Source organism: Cuculus canorus, chromosome 3, assembly GCF_017976375.1.
Source record: "Cuculus canorus isolate bCucCan1 chromosome 3, bCucCan1.pri, whole genome shotgun sequence".
NCBI classification, from domain to species: Eukaryota; Metazoa; Chordata; class Aves; order Cuculiformes; family Cuculidae; genus Cuculus; species Cuculus canorus.
Window position 1 is genome coordinate 96,549,509 of NC_071403.1, and position 20,753 is coordinate 96,570,261.

General features: G+C 38.4%; 1 protein-coding gene across 6 annotated transcripts in view; it reads right to left on the reverse strand.

Annotated features, from left to right (window-relative positions):
• HHAT (hedgehog acyltransferase) overlaps positions 1-20,753 on the reverse strand; it is a 147,074-nt gene that overhangs the window by 72,086 nt on the left and 54,235 nt on the right. For 5 of the 6 annotated variants that reach the window (XM_054063712.1, XM_054063711.1, XM_009559503.2 and 2 more), the window contains one exon: positions 589-790. In XM_054063712.1, coding sequence (XP_053919687.1) covers positions 589-790 — 202 coding nt within the window. Of the gene's footprint in view, positions 1-588; positions 791-18,256; positions 18,277-19,702; positions 19,855-20,753 lie in introns of those variants that run through there. The other variant, XM_054063715.1, reaches the window with a different exon arrangement.

A 20,753-nucleotide genomic window follows, 5' to 3' on the forward strand; every position in this document is an offset into this window, starting at 1 on the left:
AATTATTTATCTTCACAGTTACTAGAGCATGTGATTGCACGTCAAAGACAAATTTGTCCTTTAGAAATGCCAGCATGAAGATCAAAAGTATAAGTATACTGAAAATATCAGAGGTCTTCAAAGTAAAATACTATTTTCTTGGCTCTTCAGTGGCGTAAGATTTCCCAGTGTAAGGTTGCTCCCAGATGCAGGCAGCTGCAATTCACACATTTGTCCAGGAAACGTGGTTAGAAATATACACTGCTAATTTTAGCAAAGATGAATATTTTAAGCACATCTTTAGTGAAATCAGAACACAAACGTTAAACTGGCTTCTAGGCAACTTTATACAAGGTGACAAGTAGTTGGCTACTCTAAGACTGAAGAGGAAGCTTTTAAGACCATGCATATTTCAATCTTTGCTTTGCTGATGCTTTGCAAATTTCTAGTTCTATGGCTTACCTTAGATGCTGGAGGGTGAGTAAGGGAATGTTAACTCTTATCTGTTATCCACAACTTTTAATCTAGCTTAAACCAAACTAGTAACCAAGAACTCCAGATGAGCATGGAGCCAGCAAACAACACGAAACATAGAGAGATTGAACTTACAATTAAATCTTGAATAAGTGAAGCAGAAAGTATCCTCTTGACACCATTTTCCACAATTACTCCAAGCCAATTAAGGGCACCCCAGTACCACAGATAACTCTGTCCTCCATGCCAATAGCTTACAAAGGCAAAAGTAAGGGCTGTGGAAAAGAGCATTCCAAGCAGACTGGACTGAGATCCTCCCACTGGAACATAAATGTACCTGCAGGTGAAATGACAGATAAGCAACGTTATTAGAGATTTCACAGAAATGTCAGAAAAACATCCACTACAGAACAATTTTTTTTTTATTTTGTGGCATAAAACCAGAATTTGAATAATTACCTGACATTCTCTATTTACAGAGCTTGCCCTAGTTTCTCCAAAGCTGTAGATCACAAAATATTTGCATACACCATTTGGCAAAAAGACAATTTTGTGGTCATGGAAACTCTACACTAGGCAAAAAGTATAGTATAAACTATATTCTCAAAACTGCACAAGAAAAATGCTCAGGTTTTGTAAACCGTAGTAGCTTTAAGTCAATTTACATATGCTGAAATTACATGTAATCTTCACGTGAATTTGAATTACAAGACTCAAAAAAATTTAAAACATTATTATATAAAGTCATATATAGTTATAACCTATAGAATATTTTCCATTTGTCAGAAATGTAGACACATGCAAACACATTTTATTTTTAAAAGCTTGTGATTTTTTTTCACTCTTTCATTAAAAATTCTATGAACTGAAAATATTTCCTATCTGGTTCTCATATTATACTCTCGGAATCACATCTGCCTAGTGACCTTCAGAGTTCAGGTACCAAAAAACCCCATCTGAAGTACACTGAATGCCATTATATTCTGTCATTTTATTATCCTGCCATTTTCCAAGTCAGGCATGGCCACTGGCCAGCTATTATCTCAAAAGTCAGACTTTCCTGTCAAGACTTTGAAAAAGCTCATCAGCCAATAGAGTCACCATCCAGCTCACGGGTACCAGCAAGGAGATACAGTATATGAGAACTGCTAGTGACAGTTCTCCTCAGCTGTCATTCCTTCGGCATGACTCACTGTACTAATTTCCAGACTATTCCTACTTGCTAAGATAATTTAAGGAAATATTTTGCAGTGAAATTTTTATCTCTAGTTATTAGATTTTTACATTCAGAGATAAATACTAGCTTAACTATTTGAAAGGGAAATTAACACAGTGCTTTAACTTATGAAGTAAGAAAATTAAGAAACAGGGTGAAACAAAGTGATAAGAGTAATTAAAATGTAAACTGAAAACTCATTAAAAGAAAAGCTGTCAAATGCTCCAAATCCTGCCTGAGCGTAATGTCAATACACCTTTTTACTTCAACCTACTACAGGGAATACCTGATCACATTTATAGCAATTTTCAGTGTACGCAAGCTCCTTACCAAACATATGAAACAACTAGAAATTAAGATCAATAACTTTTATTTATGTTGCATTTTTTTATCTCTCCCCCTTTCCTATGTTTTTCTTGAGTTCAGTCTTTTCTCATCACATACATAAAGAAACTGTGGTAATAATAGGCACTTGCAATTGCAATTAGTCTAATGGTGGAGAGATATGTCTCAGCAGCCTGTAATAAGAGGGATCCCCAGCAGGGCTCTGGCACAGAGGATGTAGAGAACAGAGCCCAGACCCCGCTGCTTCACACAACTTCCTTCTATGCAAAGGACTACTGAAATGTAAGACCAAAGCAGCTTATCACCTCTTAGGTCATACTTCCCTAACACCTTCTCTATCCCAGTTTTATTTTTTAAGGCAGGGACCACTGCCATTACCAGCTCCCTTTGCAGGCTGCCTGGAGGAGGTCCGGTAGCTGAGAAACCACAACCCTGACACCAGCATCTCCATGCCCATGTGGCACTGCAAACCTTGTTTCACAGAGCTCCACCCAGAGGAGCTCAAAACAGGACACTCTTGGGTCCTGCCACTCTCAGCGAAGTTCACTGTTGCACATTTACCAAAACACAGCATTTAAAAGTAACTTGGATACCACTGAAGAGACACATCTCTGTGATGGAGATCTTACTCTAAACCGTGAGGAAACACTTCTGCTGACCTCACAGGGTCCTGGGTTAAACCTACGGCACAAAAGATGGCTTTTACTGCATAAGTAGCTCAGGATTCCCGTACAGTTACTTTCCCTGCACTGAGACGGAGCTGTTGTGTCGGCAACCTCTACTGGCACGGGCATTGCCAGGAACAGCCCGGCAGCACCAGCTTGTTCATTTGCAGCTGCAGCTCAGTTGAGGTTGGCCTGAATGGTTTTCAAATTACTGTGCAGAGAAAAACAGGCTGTTGTCTGATTTTTCGTGTTTAACAACAGCAGCTAGATAATTGGGCACCGATAACTCATTTGAGGCCAGTGAAGTTTTTGCTTCTAGCGAGGCTCATGGCAATTGCGCAAGTGAATTGGCAAGTCCTTCTTCGTGAAGACTTGTCTGAAGAAGGAGAGAAGGAAAAGGAGTCACTTAATCTTTACTAACACTTCAACCCTGCCCCCCAGTATTGTAGAGGGTCTGTCTCCATACCCAGAGGAGAAATGCAAAGCAATGCCTCTCTCCTTCCCTGCTAGCTACCATAAGAAAATAGAATGAAGGCTGGCTGCCATTTTTTGCCACAAGGGCACTAACCACCCTTCTGCTGTCAGGGCATAATGCTAGCAATTTTGAAATAGGTACAAAGGACTGAGGGACATTGAGTCATCTTCCTCAAGCATCATGAAGAGCAATTCTGTAAGTTCCTGTGGTTTTTTTATTCACAAAAATTCAGGAGAAATCCATTATTACGTTGCAGGATACATCAGGAATAAAATATTTTCTACCTCATCACCCTTGCATATCATGTCCGTGTCATGTTCTCGTGCTTACACTCTTATACTGGCAAGTCTGCATACAAGCAATAGGCAATTCAGACAGCGTGCACCCAAGGGCCAGATCCTGGCTCCATGGCAGTCAGTCACTTTGTGCTCTGTGATATAACCAACTGTGTCTGGCAAAAGAACACCTACAAGAGCCCTCGCCATTATAAGAAAAAATAAAAAGGGATTTGCTTATTTTTGAGCATCGTAGTAATTTAGAATCTAATTTCTCTATAACATCCCTGTGTGTTTACACAAAAAAGTACTCATTTGATTCGAGAAAGTTACATTTATACTGAAGTGTGAGAGAGAATAAACCAGTGAATAGTTATTATTAAGCCAGAAGATAGAAGAAACATGTTATTCTGTGCAATCATTTCTGACACAACACACCCTTTGTAACTAACAATTTGTTGTAGTTTAAATCCAGCCAGCAACTAAGCCCCACAGAGCCCCTTGCTCATTCCCTGCGGTGGGATGAGGGAAAAAAGGAGCCTCTTACAGTATATAAGGAACTCTGTATATTACAGTATATAAGGAACTCTGTCCTCCAGTTCACTAACAAAATCCATGAGGAGGGAAGGAGGAGGGCTGCGAGAGAGAGCGAGCCTAGGGGGCAATGGCCACCACAATTTGATGCCTTATATATCTTCACGCTTCCCAACTTTTTCCTTCTTATCAATAATACTGTCAACTTTCAATCTATCCTACAGCACTTCTGTACTGCAACTAGAAACTAGAAAAAAAGAGAGTGGCTGCTATAGAGAACGCTGATCTGCTGTGCCATATGCACGATAGCATTACATAAATATCTCCTTTTAAGCTTCTACGCAATTTTTAAGACCATTTCTATCTCTAATCACAGGAAATCCATGAAGAAGCTCAAACCCCCCTGTTTAGGGACTATTAGCACATAATCATGAGTCCTCGTGGCAGACTACCACAACTCAAAGGGAACACCCTTGTAACAGAATTTCTGAACAGCTCATGAGCAGATCACACATTTACTGTAGATGTGCAAGGAAGGCAGACATAGCTGAAAAATGTGGTTCCAATGTGCAACAACTTGATCTTACTTCACATACTCACAGAAAAAGAATACTCAACAGTTATTTGGTGATCATTGAGGTAAAGATGGATAAATGAATCATAGAATGGTTTGGGTTGGAAGGGACTTTCAAGATCATCTAGTTCCAAACCCCCTGCCATGAGCAGGGACTGGCCACCAGACTAGGCTGCCCAAGGCCCCATCCAACCTGGCCTTGAACACCTCAGGGATGGGGCAGCCACAGCTTCCCTGGGCAACCTGTGCCTGTGCCTCACCACCCTCACCATTAAGATCTTCTTCCTAATGTCTAATCTAAAGCTTCCCTCCTCAAATTTAAAGCCATTCCCCCTTGTTCTGTCACTGCATGTCCTTGTAAAAAGTCTCTCCCCAGCCTTCTTGTAGTCCCCTTCAGGTACTGGAAGGTCGCTATAAGGTCTTCCTGGAGCCTTCTCTTCTCTAGACCGAACAACCCCAACTCTCTCAGCCTGTCCTCATAGCAGAGGTCCTCCATTCCTCTGATCATCTTCGTGGCCCTCCTCTGGACCTACTCCAATAGTTCCATATCTTTCTTATGTTGGGAGTTCCAGAACAAGTCACAATACTCCAGATGGGGTCTCACCCCACCTGGCCACGCTTCTTTTGATGCAGCCCAGGATATGGTTGGCCTTCTGGGCTGTGAGCAGACATTGTGAGCTCATGTTGAGCTTCTCATCAATCAGCACACCCAAATCCTTCTCCACAGGGCTCCTCTCAATCATGTTGTCCCCCAGCCTGTGTTGAGACTGTGGATTGCCCGGGCCCAGGTGTAGGACCCAGCACTTGGCCTTATTGAACCTCATGAGGTTCACACAGGTCCACTTCTCCAGCTTGTCAAGGTCCATCTGGATGACATCCCATCCTTCTGGTGCAACAACTGCACCACTCAGCTTGGTGTCATCTGCAAACTTGCTGAGGGCGCACTTGATCTCGCTGTCTACATCACTGATGAAAATAATAAATCGCACTGGTCCCAGTATGGATCCCTGAGGGACACCACTTATCGAGGGTTGCCATCTGGACATCAAGCTTTTGACCACTATTCTTTAAATGCAACCATCCAGCCAATTCCTTATTCATCAAACAGTCCGTCCATCAAATCCACAAAGAGAAAATGATGTTAAGGCAAGAAGATTTGAGAATGGCAATTGATCATATCCCTCCAGGTTATTTTAGAGGGATGGGTTATGTTGGTCCCCCTTAAGATGTTATATAGTAAAAATTCTTTGAACACACACTTGAGAAGAATAAACATAATTCTTAGCCTTCCTCTCCTAAGGCAAAGATGTTGACAGTCTTTACCTTATTTCCATAGACTCTGTTTCGATTTCAAATTAAAACTTACATGCTATTGAACATGTTACTTTCACAGTGTAACAGCGTATGTCTTCTGAATACCAAGTGCCTTAATTTTAGTCCCATTTACAGTAGCTTAAATCAGCTTATCTACAGCTAGCAAGCTGTTCCATTTACACAACTCACCTTAACTCTCAAAGTGAACATTACAGAATTGGATAAAATATGTAAATGGTACCATTTAAATCCCTAAGGTGGTGCAAACACAAACATAACAGCTGAGATATTTAAAAGTGACATTTACTTACAGAGAATACTTTTAAAATCCAATAACCATTTTGTTAGGGTTTTTTGAAGTGGTAATCTACAGAAGAATCTAAGAGGTCTGACAATCATTCCATTGGAAATCACATTGTTTCTTTTCTTCTAATGACATCCACATTATAACATTTTTATTCTTATATCTTTGGAAAACCACTAGGAGGAACATTTGCAATCAGTTAAGAATCACTCTGAAAGGCTTTTCTTCTTTGAGTCTCAATACACTGCTTTTACTTCCACGTACATGTAATTTTAAACATATTTAAATCTTGAAGTAAGCACAAGTAAAGCACTTGTTTAAATACTGTTCTGTCCAGGGCCTTTCTTCAACATATGCTTTCATTTCTTCCTGAAGTAAAGCCATACAGCAAGATATATGCTCTCCATGATTTTTCTTCTCTCCTTAGCTATTGCTCTCGGAATGTCTTATTCAGAACCATAATAAATGTATTTTTTTTTAAAAAAATTAATTAACTTGTAATGGAAAACTTCTTGTAAATACAATTAATTTATGAGCTTTCTGTGTTTTATTTCAGGGAACATTTGATGTTCAAAATTCCGATGCCTCTCTGAATTTCAAAGCATTCAAGAGTTAATCATATGGTTCTGAATTGGACAATTACATAGCCAACACAGTAAAAGTTAGAAGTCTTCCATCTTAAATCCTAACAACAGAAATTGCTTGAGGTTCTGTACAGTGATGATGTCCTTTTGTGGACATGTACACAAAGTTTCACCCGGCAGCATTATGCCTGGAGTATCTGACACTTTAAGTAAATAAGAAGTTCTTCATCATTAGTTATGAAAACAATGCTTAAAGTGAGCCTGAACAGTTTTAAGGATAAGCTTAAACAGTCAAGTTACCATTCATTTTGCTTCTAAATTATCCTAAGGATTGTCACCACTGAGGAGATTTGATTGACTGAAAAGTGTGGCAGGACACAGGGTAAGAACTAGAGCGGTATTCCCTCTAGAACTGGGGTTCAGCTTCCTTAATTATTTTTTTTTTAATCCTCTGTTTTCTATTTGTGGCCTTGGACCACTGATTTCAAACTTTTTCTCTACTGCATAATAAAAATGTTTCAGGTCCAATTCTGCTAATTCTTACTTCTGGGTATGATTCCTGTTTTGGCAGTTCCAGTTTTCACTGACTTGAATGGAACTACCCACAGCGCCTAAGCAAAGCACACTTTTAAGTCTTTGCAAGACTGAATTGTACATGAATAAATCTGTTTTAAATCACAGAAACGTCTCCTATAAACAAGAGCTTGAAGGCTGAGTCCCACATATTTGCACCTGAAATAAAAAAAATATATTTGGCAAAATTTCCATTAGGAGAAGTAAGCCTTGTTGTTACTGTGAAACACAGTTTTTTATAGTCTAATAATTTTGCTGGCCTATTGGCAAAGCTTTTTAAGCTCTGTAAGACTATCTCACCTCACCAGCTTAATGCGATGTTTAGGGAGATCTTGACAAACGCAGACCCTTGAAAATATTTAAGCTAATGTTGGCTCCAGACAAGACTTGTTAAATTACCATAAAATTGTTTAATGAGAAATTAAGTCCATTTGGGTTACAAAGCATTAATGAGAATATTCATACGCAATAATATTTGGCTTTACAAATTCAACTTGGATTTTGGTTAATTTTCCAGTTGTTAGCCTGTTTCCCAGCAAAAACTGAGCATGCAGTCTTCAAAAAATTGAAGTGTTTAATGTATTTTTCTTGCCTTGCATTCAACACCAAATATGAGCCAATCAAGTACATGTGTCAAAGGGCAGACAATAGGAAATACTGAACAAATCATTTTGAATTCACTCTTCCAAGGAAGCTCATGTTTTCAGAGAGATCCATTTATTCAAATGAAATTTTAATTTAAATCATAATACTTCTCTTCAACAGAAAAAGTTTCATTATTCACGGACTGCTGTATTTAGTTTCCTCTGAGATGCATCTAGGAAAGAAAGAAATCCTGCCTACCACCACCTGTTAGCAGTCAAACGTAAAACTACCAGTCGACTACCTTTGATTGCAGATGACCAAAGAGCCTAAAGACTGGTTAAATGACTAAGTCTAAACCAGGGCTCCAAGTTTTTTGCTGACAGTTGGAGCCTGTATGTTTGCCAAAACAGCCTGGGTTTAAGAGCCTACAGCTTAGCTGCTGGGTGGGAGGGAGCTGTGTCCCCAGCTGGCTGATGGAGCCATGAAGCAGGTGACTCCTCCCATGTAGAGGCTGCAGAGCTCCCTGAAGCTGTTCTGAACTTAACTCCCCGCAGGGGCCCAATTCATTCCTAATACTCACAATACACCTACCATGGACTGATAATATCTAAGCTCAGCAGCACATCAATCAGGCTATATTCCTTTGAAAACCTATCTGGAGGAGGGATCTATTAATAGCACTGTCACTCTTTGCTTATAAAATAGTAGAGGTCAGGCTCTTTGCCAAGGAGACCGACATATCTTGTCTCCCAGAGGAGTGCTCCAGCTGCCTGTTACCAGGCTGCCACCAGGCAGAAAAGAAAATAAGATTCAAAGAGTGAATATGCAAGATAAAACAAGTCTGTGGCTAAAGCATTACCCAGAGAGACACAGAGATCCCAGTCCTACTTTCTGCACCAGGAACTGCTCACTGTGCCCTAAAGAATCATTAGACAAAATACATAAGCAACACCACGAGCAAATTTTCTACTTCCCCTATTTTCTCTACTTCTCCTGACTCTTACACTGGAGGGCCCAGCTCAAAATTCAGAGCTCTACATATCGGCACCAGAGGCTGCACAGGCATAATTTCCCCACACAAGTAAACCTTTTGCAGCTAATCTCTTACCTTGCCATCTCCCCTTTCATCATAAGTGTGCATTCACAACAGCACATTTTACAGCAGTTTTCAATTACGGCTAAAGCAACAGACGCCAATTATTCCTGTGTGTGTGACTGCACATACAGAACTATTTGTGGTTCAGTTTGTGAAAAACTGTTAAGTATGTGTCATTTGTTGCTTTGACCGTGCCAAGAAAAAAGGGCTACATTTTCTACCCCCTCTTAGAAAGCCACTTTACATTCCATAGGTGTAAGCACAAGCTCTTTAGCCACCCTGCTAATCTTAGTATGCCAGGTACATCAGACAAAATGCAGATCAACCTGCATCTGTGAATTCAGAAGTTTAAAATACACTCATCTCTGTACGTTTAACAGCTACCTTTTCCAGCATGTCTCTGCCAAAGGAGTGCATGCAATGTAGTCGCTGCAATAAAACCTATATTATTTTCTTTATTAAAATATTTTTGCTTAGAGACAAGGTCATAAAGTTAAACAGCCCTCAGCAATTTGCTAGGTAACGGGAAAGCATGTTTCATCTTTACTGATCTCTTTGTGGAAAGCCTGATGATTATTTGCATTTATACATCATTTTGTCCACATGCATGTCAAAGGGCTTTATTAGTATCCACAGACCACATAGCAGTTTCACCAAACCATGCAATACCCTTCCCTCACTGGGCTATACAGTTCTACAGGCAAGCAGAAACCAAGGTGTCAGAAGACTTTCACCGGGGTATATAAAAAATACAAATTTTTGTGAGACCAGAATAATGTTCAAGATACAAAGTTATAAAGTCAGCTATGACCTGATAAACATTATAACCTTCAGATTATAAACCAACACAAGTAAAATGTACTTCAAATGCATCTCTGAAAAACACGAAGGCATGTAATTAATGAAAAGCAGAAATACAGAAGGGACACTGCTTAAATATTTCAGGAAATTTGATTAATATTAATGTATCTGCTTAAATATTGAGTAGCACTATCTACTCCTCCAAGTTGCATGTGCACAAAGTTTTAAGAGTTAGAATTCTGACATTACTCCAAGATGAGTAATTCACTCTCCTGTGTTCATATTTCTCAGAAAATACTATCTGCAGTTCTGGGAATAGACTATAAAATACGGTGAAGGCATTGCGATCTCCAGGCAAAGCTGGGATGACTTAAATTAAGTTTGTATATCACCTTCCCCACTGAAGAACTTCTATGCACTCTCCAGTCAAAAACCCTTCAAAAACCCTTCAAGCAGAGTTAAATACCCTGTGATGTAGAGCACAGCCTAAATCAATGTTGCCTAATATTAGATAAGTGAGAATAGACATAAAATTTAATTAAGCACAGCGAAACAAAATATTTACCTTTCTTGAAGCAGAACCTTTAAATAAAGATGATCTAATTTTTTTTTCTCATTTGTAAAGAAAGCTAGACACACTCTCCTAATACCAGTTGGGAACTGGTCCAATCCAGATAGAAACTTAAGTGGGAAATGTCAATTCCTGTGAAGTCAGCAGTGTCAAGGGACCAGAGCTAAACAAATAACTAAGTTTTAAACATATAGCAACAAATCATCCCAATTCAAAGGTAATAATTGAGTAACAAATGCTGTAGCTACAGCCAGAAATTTAAATATGTATGTAAGGAGGGGAAAGAAATGGGTGAAAAAATAGTGCATGTTCAAGGAAAAAGAAACGGTAAAACTCTGCCAGGAAAAAAAAGTCAGTCAGGCTATCACAGAAAAGTAAGTAGAAAATGTATCACAAATCTTGTCCTCCTACAACACTTAGCTGTTTATCTGTCCAGTTGTCTAAGGGTAGTCTGTTAGAAAAAGAGAACAAATAATGACTGGTAATGACTTCCCACAAAAAGCCCCAAGACAATGAATCAATGAAACTGTTTTTAACTGGAAATTGTAGGCCTGAAAGGATAGCAAACAGGTTAAAAACAATGAAGACTGTCAGCAGCATTTCAGTTGGTGTGCCTTCATGAAATTCTCCGAAAGGTATTCAGGAAAGCATCTGGTTTACACATTGAGTGACCAGTGATGGTTTTTCCCGTTTTCTGCTTCTTGAGATTTCAACAAACTGTTAAAAGCAAACAAACTACTTTTCATTCTTCAAAAGTAGGGGGGACCAAGCAGGAGCAAAATACTCCACCCAGCTTGGAAAATGCCTAGCATCAATCTGTGCTGGTGCTTTGGAACAGATTATGACACTGCAGCTTGCACTCACACCATCTTTAGTACTCAGATTTAATGAGCTAAGAAATAGCATGTAGCTTCAAAGAGTTAAACACAAACAGCAACACCAAACTGGCATGTTTTCCCTAGAACAACTCAACTAAACCCAAATCTGTCAGTTAAAGTCTAAATAGAAAGCTGAGGAACTTCACGGTAGGATAGCTATGGTTTAGCGTTAAAAGTTCAGAAGGACAGATGCGGGGGTACAGCGTTTACATGGCTACCAGGCATCCATCAGCTATTGACTGAGACTAGAAGCTAAGAGGCAATGAAAAGGAACCTGAATTTGAGGTGCAACCCCCCAGTGATTTGACTGTTTCCCCTGAAGTAGACTAGAGATGCTCAGCCAGGTTAAGGAAGAGTCTCCCACTTTGCCCTGACTTTTATCTAAAAGTCATTATTCTCAATTATGAGCTCATACAGCGACAGCGAATAACCATATGGACGGAATTCATGCATATCAAAAAGTCAAATATAATCGTCTGGGGTCAAGTGTGTTGATGATGTCCTAGAACACCTACCATTTACACTGCAAATCGTTTATTTAACAATGATCCATCTCTACAGTACTGTTTACTGATGCTCAGTGGGAATTAATGTGAAGTTGAGTGGCCATAAAACGATATTTTCTCATTTTATTTGCACACCCATTTGATTATTAGTGATGCTAGCCTTTTTCGTGTTTCTCACCTTTTTCTATAAAGAGCCCCCAGTCCCACAGCAGCCCACTCCATCCTCTATTCATCTCTTTTAAAAAAGCAATTCTATCTTGGTCTCCATTCTACACTGTACACTTTAACACTGTTGAAAAGAAATTAAATACAGTAATGTGACAATGTAGAGCAGATTCACTAGGGTAGAGACAGTAACAGGATGAAATTGCTGGCTAAAAAACATGAATGATGATTGATGGCTATGAACATTTCACCAGATACCCAAATCATTAGTTCAGATTGCTAGGTTATTCCTATAAAAAGGGAAAATGCAAATTTTTTTTTGATGCATATGCACCAAAATATTACAAGGCGAGCACTAGATTTCTTGGACAGTGATAACAAATATCAGTTTATTTGCTCCTAAGAGAAAAGGCCAGACTACGTTTTCTTTTCTTGCCAGCAAGACTTTTTTCACCAGTTCCAGATGGACAGGGACTTGGGTTCTCTTCTACTTTTCATTGCCTGGTACCTTTTGCACTAAGCCTCCTTTGCTCTACCCCTAAAATGAGCCAAATCAAAACCTTTTCAAAATTTCAGGACTGAAGAATCAGCAAGGTTTCTTCACCTTTCCCTCATTACAGAAATGATGCTACAACTCATTACTATTTTAAGAGAAAAAAAGACAAAAAAAATTTCTTTCATCACTAATTTAGTCTGTAGATTAGATTTAAAAGTATACTTTTTCCAACTTGAATGTTATTTCAGTTTGTTCAACTTCTGGAGTGTAAGCATTAAAGAATTTCCACTGTAATGTAAAAAACATTGTTTCCTACATCAAGAATTCTTTATTATAAAAATGTGATACCACATGCAAGAGAGGATGATTTTTTTGTCTTACGTGTTGGGCAGAATAGGCATACTTAATTATGACCTGGCTGTCCAATTTTTATCTTCTAAGCACTCCTGTATGAGAATTCTTACTATGCTTCTGTGATTTATCAATATTTTAACTTGCATATTGACTAAGAAGTAATTATCTCCATAAGGTGAAGAAACCATCAAGAAAATATAGTACAAACTAAACTCTAGTCATTACCCATCAAGCCTGCTGGTTAGGGCCTTTTCAGAACACATGCACAGTACTGACTTTGCAGCTAAGCTGTTGAAGTGTCAGTATTAAGCTCAAATTTTATTTGAAGGAAACAGACACTGTTCTCTGAATCTCAGACTCTTTTTTGTGCCCTTATGGGATAAGCTGAATGTAAAACAGCCTTCTGAGGTAAACCCTCTTGGACAGCCATGGTTTCACTGCTCCCTCATCAGCTCTCTTCTAAGCCAGAAAGCACAAGCTACAGGGGCTACTCTGGAGATCTCAATAGTTAATGACTTTTCTGCTCCTGCCTGGCTTGATGAGAAAGCGGTAGGGTCAAAGTCAAAGTGAGCTGATCACAGGCTTATTACGATTCAGCTGGACAAATTACTGGGCCATCTTGCATAGACCATGCTTTTGCTAAGAAAGATTGAACCAGACGACCTTGAGGTCTCTTCCCAACCTGGTATTCTGTGGTTGATTTCATTTAAGCAAGCTCCGAACTGGAGGTGATTTTTAGTTCTACAAGAACACAGAGTGGACAAAAGGAACACAGGCAAAATATTAATTGTCAATTGAGTTTTAGACCTAATTCTAGTTATGTAATAGACATTTCTTAACAAAAATAACTCCTGTGATCAACAGCATCTTTGCACAGCATAGATATTTTTCTTTGCTAGCTGAAACCGAGCAAGAAATCTTTATTATCATACAGCATTTTTTAACCTTGTTAAGAGTTAAATATGAGTACATTCTTGAAGGAAGCCTAGCTGTGATTCCTATGGCTCTTGTTTTGCTGAGTAGGTAGACTTTAAATCAATAGCAATTGCATTCTTCATCCACCTTTGCCATGCTTTTTCACTTCCTAAAAGAGAATAGCAATACAAACAACCACCATGTTGTCCCATTTTAAATAAGAATTTTGGAAAGGTGAGATTATCAAGGAAATGCCTTTATGATCAATTATTGCTTTTGTGAATAAATGTGTCAAATACCTTTTGTATGCTTCAAAGACAAAGGAAGTAAGGGCCAAGTCCACTATTCAAAAAAGAGAGGGAGAAGGAAAACAGAAGTACCAGTCACTGGTGCTTTGCAAACTCTAACACCACTCAAAGCACTGCAGGAAAGAGCCTGGTTGGCATTATGACAGAATTATATCACTTATTTTATGTTAGTCTGCTGGAAAAGAGGCAGAGAAGTCTTACACCATGCAGGCTTGCTTTCTTTCTCTCGGGTTTTTTTGTGCTGTATGCAAAGAAACTATAGAAATGGGCTGCATCACCTGGTTACTAATCTGTTAAAAGCAACTGATCCACTCCAGTCCTGTTTTAGTTAAAGTGCAATACTAAAAATCAGCATTCCAGTATTAGTTCAGTACTACTTTTAATCTTGTCATTGAGATTCAGTAATTACGAGTATTCTCTTTCCACATTCCTTATAGCAAGAAATAAAGCAGCAAAGCACCTTTTTTGGAATCCAAGTACATTTTCTGTACATAATCCTGCAAGAATCAATGATACCACGCAGTCATGTCAGACTGAGGAAGACTGACTGCAGACAGTACCCAACGTCAGGCAGCAGGCTGTACAGAGCGCTTAGCATGAAAGATAAGCCTGTCCTGTCCATGTTTCAGAATTTTCTAGCTGATAATGCTAGAGATAATGCTGACATAACATTTTGCCAGTTCAGACAAAATCATTACAGTACAAACACTGCTCTACTCTTACTGGCTCTGAAAGTCATTACATGAAAGAACAAGACAAGTGATGTATTTGCATAGCAATGGCATATTTAAACTCTACTGATCCCATGTTAGGCATAAATCTATCTGTCTTGTTTAACTGGAACAGCATGTACATGCTAACATCAGACATGCACTTAAATAACATGTAGAATCCAAACTTTTTAAAGTGATCCAAGAAGCTTTCCATTTTTATATTCACTCTCTTTTCACGTGACTAGTAACTAACACTTACCACTTTTTTTCTGTTTCTCACAGGCTCCTGGACTGCACAGACACAGTATTTTTTCCAACACTTTCCATGCTGCAAATCTGTCTCTTAGTTACTATGCCCAGAGGATTCTCTCAAAACCCGAACTCCCTCAGGATTACAAGTTACCAAATATAAATCACAAACTGATCCAGCACGTAGTACAAAGTATTCAACAATCCTATCTCTGCCTCTTGAAAAGGTCAGAATCTGGGACAGTGTCCTGACTTGCACAGTGCAGCTCTATCATCCTCAACACAATATTCACCATCCCCGACTCAACACACTGTATCTCGTGCTTTGGGAAGGATTTTACAATGGTATCTTGGTTCCACTTCTGAGGAACACAACAGCTTACTGCTAGTTAATGCTGCACTGGGCTTATCAGAGTACTAAGGAGTACAGCTAGGCCTGCATCAGCCCAGCTATCATTCAGCTAACTCCAAGTAAGTTTTGCGAGCATGGGTGAGAAAGAAAAAGGTCTGAGAGGACAGAAGAAAATGTTTTACTGACAGCACTTGACTAGTTCAAAGGTAGGCATGAATCGGTATCTCACATTTACGTTTGCTGTTGGCAAAAGACAACCAAGTATGCAAAATATTCAAGTGGTCCAACGTGACCAAGAGTTGTACCATAATAAGTAAATAATCTCTTGACATTTTCACCCTCAAATTATAGGCTTTCTTAAGTTACTGTGATTTAGACATTAACAACAGATAAAATATGACTAAACAAATTCTTTAAACAATTTTATATAGACTCAAAGTTTTAACCCCTACTATAATATATTGCATTGGGATCAGCTTCATTGAATACCTTCCCTGGAGGTGTTTAAGGAACGGGTGGATGAAGTGCTTAGGGGCATGGTTTAGGGAGTGTTAGGAATGGTGGGACTCGATGATCCGGTGGGTCCTTTCCAACCTGGTGATTCTATGATTCTATAAATAACTAAGTGACTGAATACATGTGCTTCAAAGCACACACAGAAAAGGATCTGGCTAACAGTGTTGGCACCATTTGCAAACACCCTATTTCTTGTTCTCATCATCAGGTTTGCAACAATGTAGAAAAGATCATCCAAACAAGTCTACATGGAAAGGAACTGCAGAAGGGAAATGTACACCATACTTTTTGTTCCTTTTCAGCATCTTTTTCTTCCCATGCAACTGAAATACAAGACTCAATTTATGAAAATTAAAGCAGAGCTGAACAAGGAATGAGAAACAAAAATTAAGTGTATCTTAGAAATTTGCCATTTGACTGATAATGACGGAAATGGTTTTACTGCCCAGATGGTAATTATGTTTTTAAATGATAACATAATTACTCAAATACAAGTGACCTTGCTATGCATACGTCTCAAGAACTGCTTGTACACTAGAAAGAACAGATTTTAGACTGTTTGCAAGCTGAAAGTTGGTTTCACTGAAACACTGTATATCGAAGAACAATGTGTTCCGACTCAGTGAGAATGAGCTGACTGGAAGTAAGGCAAGACACTAATTAATATGTGTGCAGCACCTGGAAATAATAAAGTGATTAAAGTATAAAGTATCATTATTATCAATATATGAATACGTATTACTTCATGGCTGAAAGATCATACAAGAAAGACACAGCTGATAGTCGCTTATTCTCTAGACCTTTCAGCTTATGTATGAATTCTGTAGTGATGTGTCTGATGCTAAAGATTATTTTTAGTAAGTTTCTCATGGCTTTTTGATATTCTTCCCTTCTGCACACATGGGGAGTGAGTTGCTTTCAAGGCAGAGAATTATCATGTTGCAATCACTCTTAAAATGCATAGGTAAAGACCTTTAAAATATGCAATCTGATCTAAAAAGGTTCAGCTGGTTCACATTCTCTCAATAGGGTCCAGTAAAGCTTCCCATACACTATCTACATGAAACATACATGGAGAGCCATATTAAGTCACATAAAATGTAAACAAAATAAGATTTGTCATAACTGTAGTGGTTAAAAATGCAGATTCCATTCTTTCTACCATCTCACTCAAAAAGTTACATTGAATGTCATCTTAACATATTGTATTCTCTGCATGTCATGTGTGACCTGGGATAGTACATTTATTCAGAACAATAAGTAATTTTCAGGCACTGGTAAGTGTTCTGTATTTTATTTGAAACAGTCTGTCCTTGTCAAACCACATGCTTGCTTGTTCTTTAAAAATGCTTATCCTACCCCCATCACTACTGTGTCTGAATGCATTCTGCTACTGTATTAAGAAGAAAAAAAACATAAACCCACCATACTCTGTGCTTTATTCACTCACCACAAAGGGAAAAATATGTGATAGCATAGCAGTTTGGCATGAAAAGAGACTAAGTATATATTTACATCTATATTTTTTTCTAGTGCATTTGAAAATGAAATAAGCAAATTTTGAGAATCCTGCTCTGCCTACGGACTAAAAAGTGATACCATGGCACTTAGTTGGGGTAGGTGCTCACTACAAAATCACGGGCTCTATTACCAGACAGAATAAACTCCTGAAAAGATCATCTTTAACCTGCAGGTAGAAGGCCTTATTACCTTTGAAGATTAAGATTACTGACCATGGTCTACCTTCTAGATCTCTACAATTAAATCTTTTGGGCCTCTGAGCCCCAAAGAGCTCTTACCTTGAACTTGATTAGTACTTAGTAGAGCAAGACTATTGAGAATGCAGATTAGCTTTCATGTGTTTGTAGCAGTTCACAGTAGCGAAAAAATGCAGTATTCGGTGCCAACCCAACCATTCAACTGTGGCACTATCTAGGAACAACAGAAGTTTCTCAGCAATTAAAGTTATAAAAGATGGAGCACTCTCTTAACAGAACAATACCATTTCAAGGGCACATTGCATCATGCTGCTGGTATAGCTAAGCTAGAGACTATCCGCACAGTATAAAAAGCAATCTTTAAAAAAAAAACAAACATACAAAATCAAGCAGTGTTGCCCTAGAATCCCATTCCAAATCCTGTCCTGTCCTCCCCTGACATTTGAGTTGTATGAGCTAATACCTGACTGCACCAAAGGAGGAAATTGCTTATTATTCATTATAATTCTGCAACTATGTATGAAAATAGGAATGCCATCTATAGATATGAAACATTGCATAATGACAGCCTACAAACATACTATGTCACCAGGCAAAAAAAAAAAAAACAATGACAAGGACATTGTAAATAACCTAAATCAATCCATTGCAGGGATAATAAGAACCAACCTCAAAGTCACCCTTCCAGGGGTAAAGTCAATTAATTGTTCATAATTTGCAACTGGATCTAAAACGCTTAACCTGGAGGCACGGAGAGGAGGGAAATAAATACATGAAGCACCACAAAATGAGCAGAGCTTGCCCCCCATATCCCACCCAAATAAGCCATTGCCTTGAGTAACAGTGAACAACCTGCATGAATCATATGGAGCTTAGTTTACATTTACAGTGTTGCCGTACGCACTGGATGTATACACATTGGTCAACACAGACATCTTTAGAGAAACCCTGAAATATTCATCAAGACATAGGAACACTTCCCATAGAATGTCATGGAAACAGAAAACACTTCCAGGATAGCCACAATGCCACATACGTTGTTTATCAGTGCTATATCTGGTCAGCTACCTACATAGGCGTTAATGAGACGGACTATTGCAAAATAAGAAAAAAAAAGACTGAGGAGAATGAAAAGTAGGACTGATTGACAGGGAACAGACACCGTAATTAGCTGAAATTACTGGTCATCCTTGCTACTGTTGATTTTTTTATCATCATCAACTATTTTGAGACAGTGGCTAGATAAGGGCACCACAGCACTAAGCAGACTGTCTGAAGGGGCAAAACCAAAAGCTAAGTGTGGCAGAAGTGATAAAGGCTAGGAAAAAAAACAGTTAACTGAGAATGAGAAAAAGAGAAAGGCAAACATAACATGAATAAATGTTTTAAAAAGAGACTACATATATTTATCAATCACCCTGAAAATTCCAAACCCTTAGGTGCAGTGAATGTAAAAGGTTATGGTAAGGTATTAAAATTTATTTAAAAGACAGAAAGAGGATGGCTAGAGAAGAACACAAGCTACAGAAATAATTTTAAAAGACATTGCACAGCAAGAGAAAAGTCAGCTCACGTACAATAATACAAAAATGTAATTTTTGGCAATTTTCAGTAATTTTCATGAGCAGTTTTTAATCAAAACCTAATGCTTTTCATTTTCTAGAATTCTATTCATTAGATGTACACACTGCAAATAAGACATTAGAAAATTTTGGTGTTGTACCAGAAAAATATGACTGGCACAATTTTATGGAGCTAGTGTCTAAGTGAAAACAGCCTACTCATTTCAACATTAAGAATTTCGGACATTTGTTTTATGTAAACACATCAAAATGTAGATGAACTTATTTTACATTGAACCTATAATTCCTAAACCTGGTTAAGTTACTTAATAGGTATCTACATTTACAGTATATATACTCCGTTGGTTTTTTTTTAAAGTCTAAGCAAGGGAAGGATACCTACAGCAAAACTTATACCAAAATTACATACGTGTTTCATAACACAGTCACATTTAAAATGCCCCTTGCCTTAAAGACAGATATCTTTCATCACAGTCTTTGATGTGTACCATAAAAGCTTCAGGGGCCAAGCCAGAGCAAATTGAACTTCAATTCAGTGTAATTACCTAAGGAAGAGGCAATGATAACGTTACCAATTACTTTACCTTTTCTCAGGGTGACTCTTGCACTGTAGTGATTGAACTGCCCTTTCTGTGTAAGTTGCTGGGCAAAAAAGTAGAGGGTGTACAGATGACCAATGGAAAATTGGTCACTGGAGGACTTCCCAGATATTTTAAGACAAACAGCTGTAAAGAAACTGAAAGACAATGACACTCAGCTTCACACTCAGATTCAGTTATGTATAGGTCTGACAAAAAAAAAAAAAACCCAGACTGTGTCTGTAACTCTTTTTGTTTTACAAATTAAGAAAACAAACTAAAATCACCTTAAAAATAGTTCTCTTTTGAATTTACACACAGCTGCATATGATGATGCTGTCAACATTCAAAGCAATTCTGCAGATCATTTTCTGAAAGGCTGCTGAGGATCTCTGTTGCTTTTGCTTTCATATCTTCTATTGACAAAAAATGGGTTCTTTTGAGCACCGACTTGATATTTGGGAAGAGGAAGCCAGTTCTGGTGAACAGGGTGGGTGCTCAAGCACAGTGCCATTGCTATTAGCTAAAAACAGCATCACAGACAAAGCATTGTGGGCTGGCACACACTGGCATTTTCCAACAGATTAAGAAAACATCTGTATTTGAACACACATCCACTCACTGAGTGAAGCAATACAGCTGAGCCTTGTCTCACTGTTACAGGTGAGAACATGTTCTGTTATTACCTCTTTGTCTCTCCCCTCTCACTCTTGGTTCCCAAGCTATAGGGTTAGTTTCAGCTTTTTTGTGTATATATGTATAGTTCATAAAAGTGACTGGTGTGAATATTGAGTTAAAGTATAATAACACAGCCTAATGCAGTAACGTGCTTAGAAGCTACTATATTTAGGATACAATGAGAGGTTTTACATGACCAATGTAACAAATAATTAATGAATTGAGGTCCTAATACCAAAAATAATCAAGTATACAAGACTTGGCTGTAGAAAAAATTCTATATCAACTTATGAATCTTTTACAGTTCTCTTGACTATCCACATCAGCTAGGAATGTAGGGACAAGGAGACTGCATTAGCCTTTCACATTTCTTTGTCCA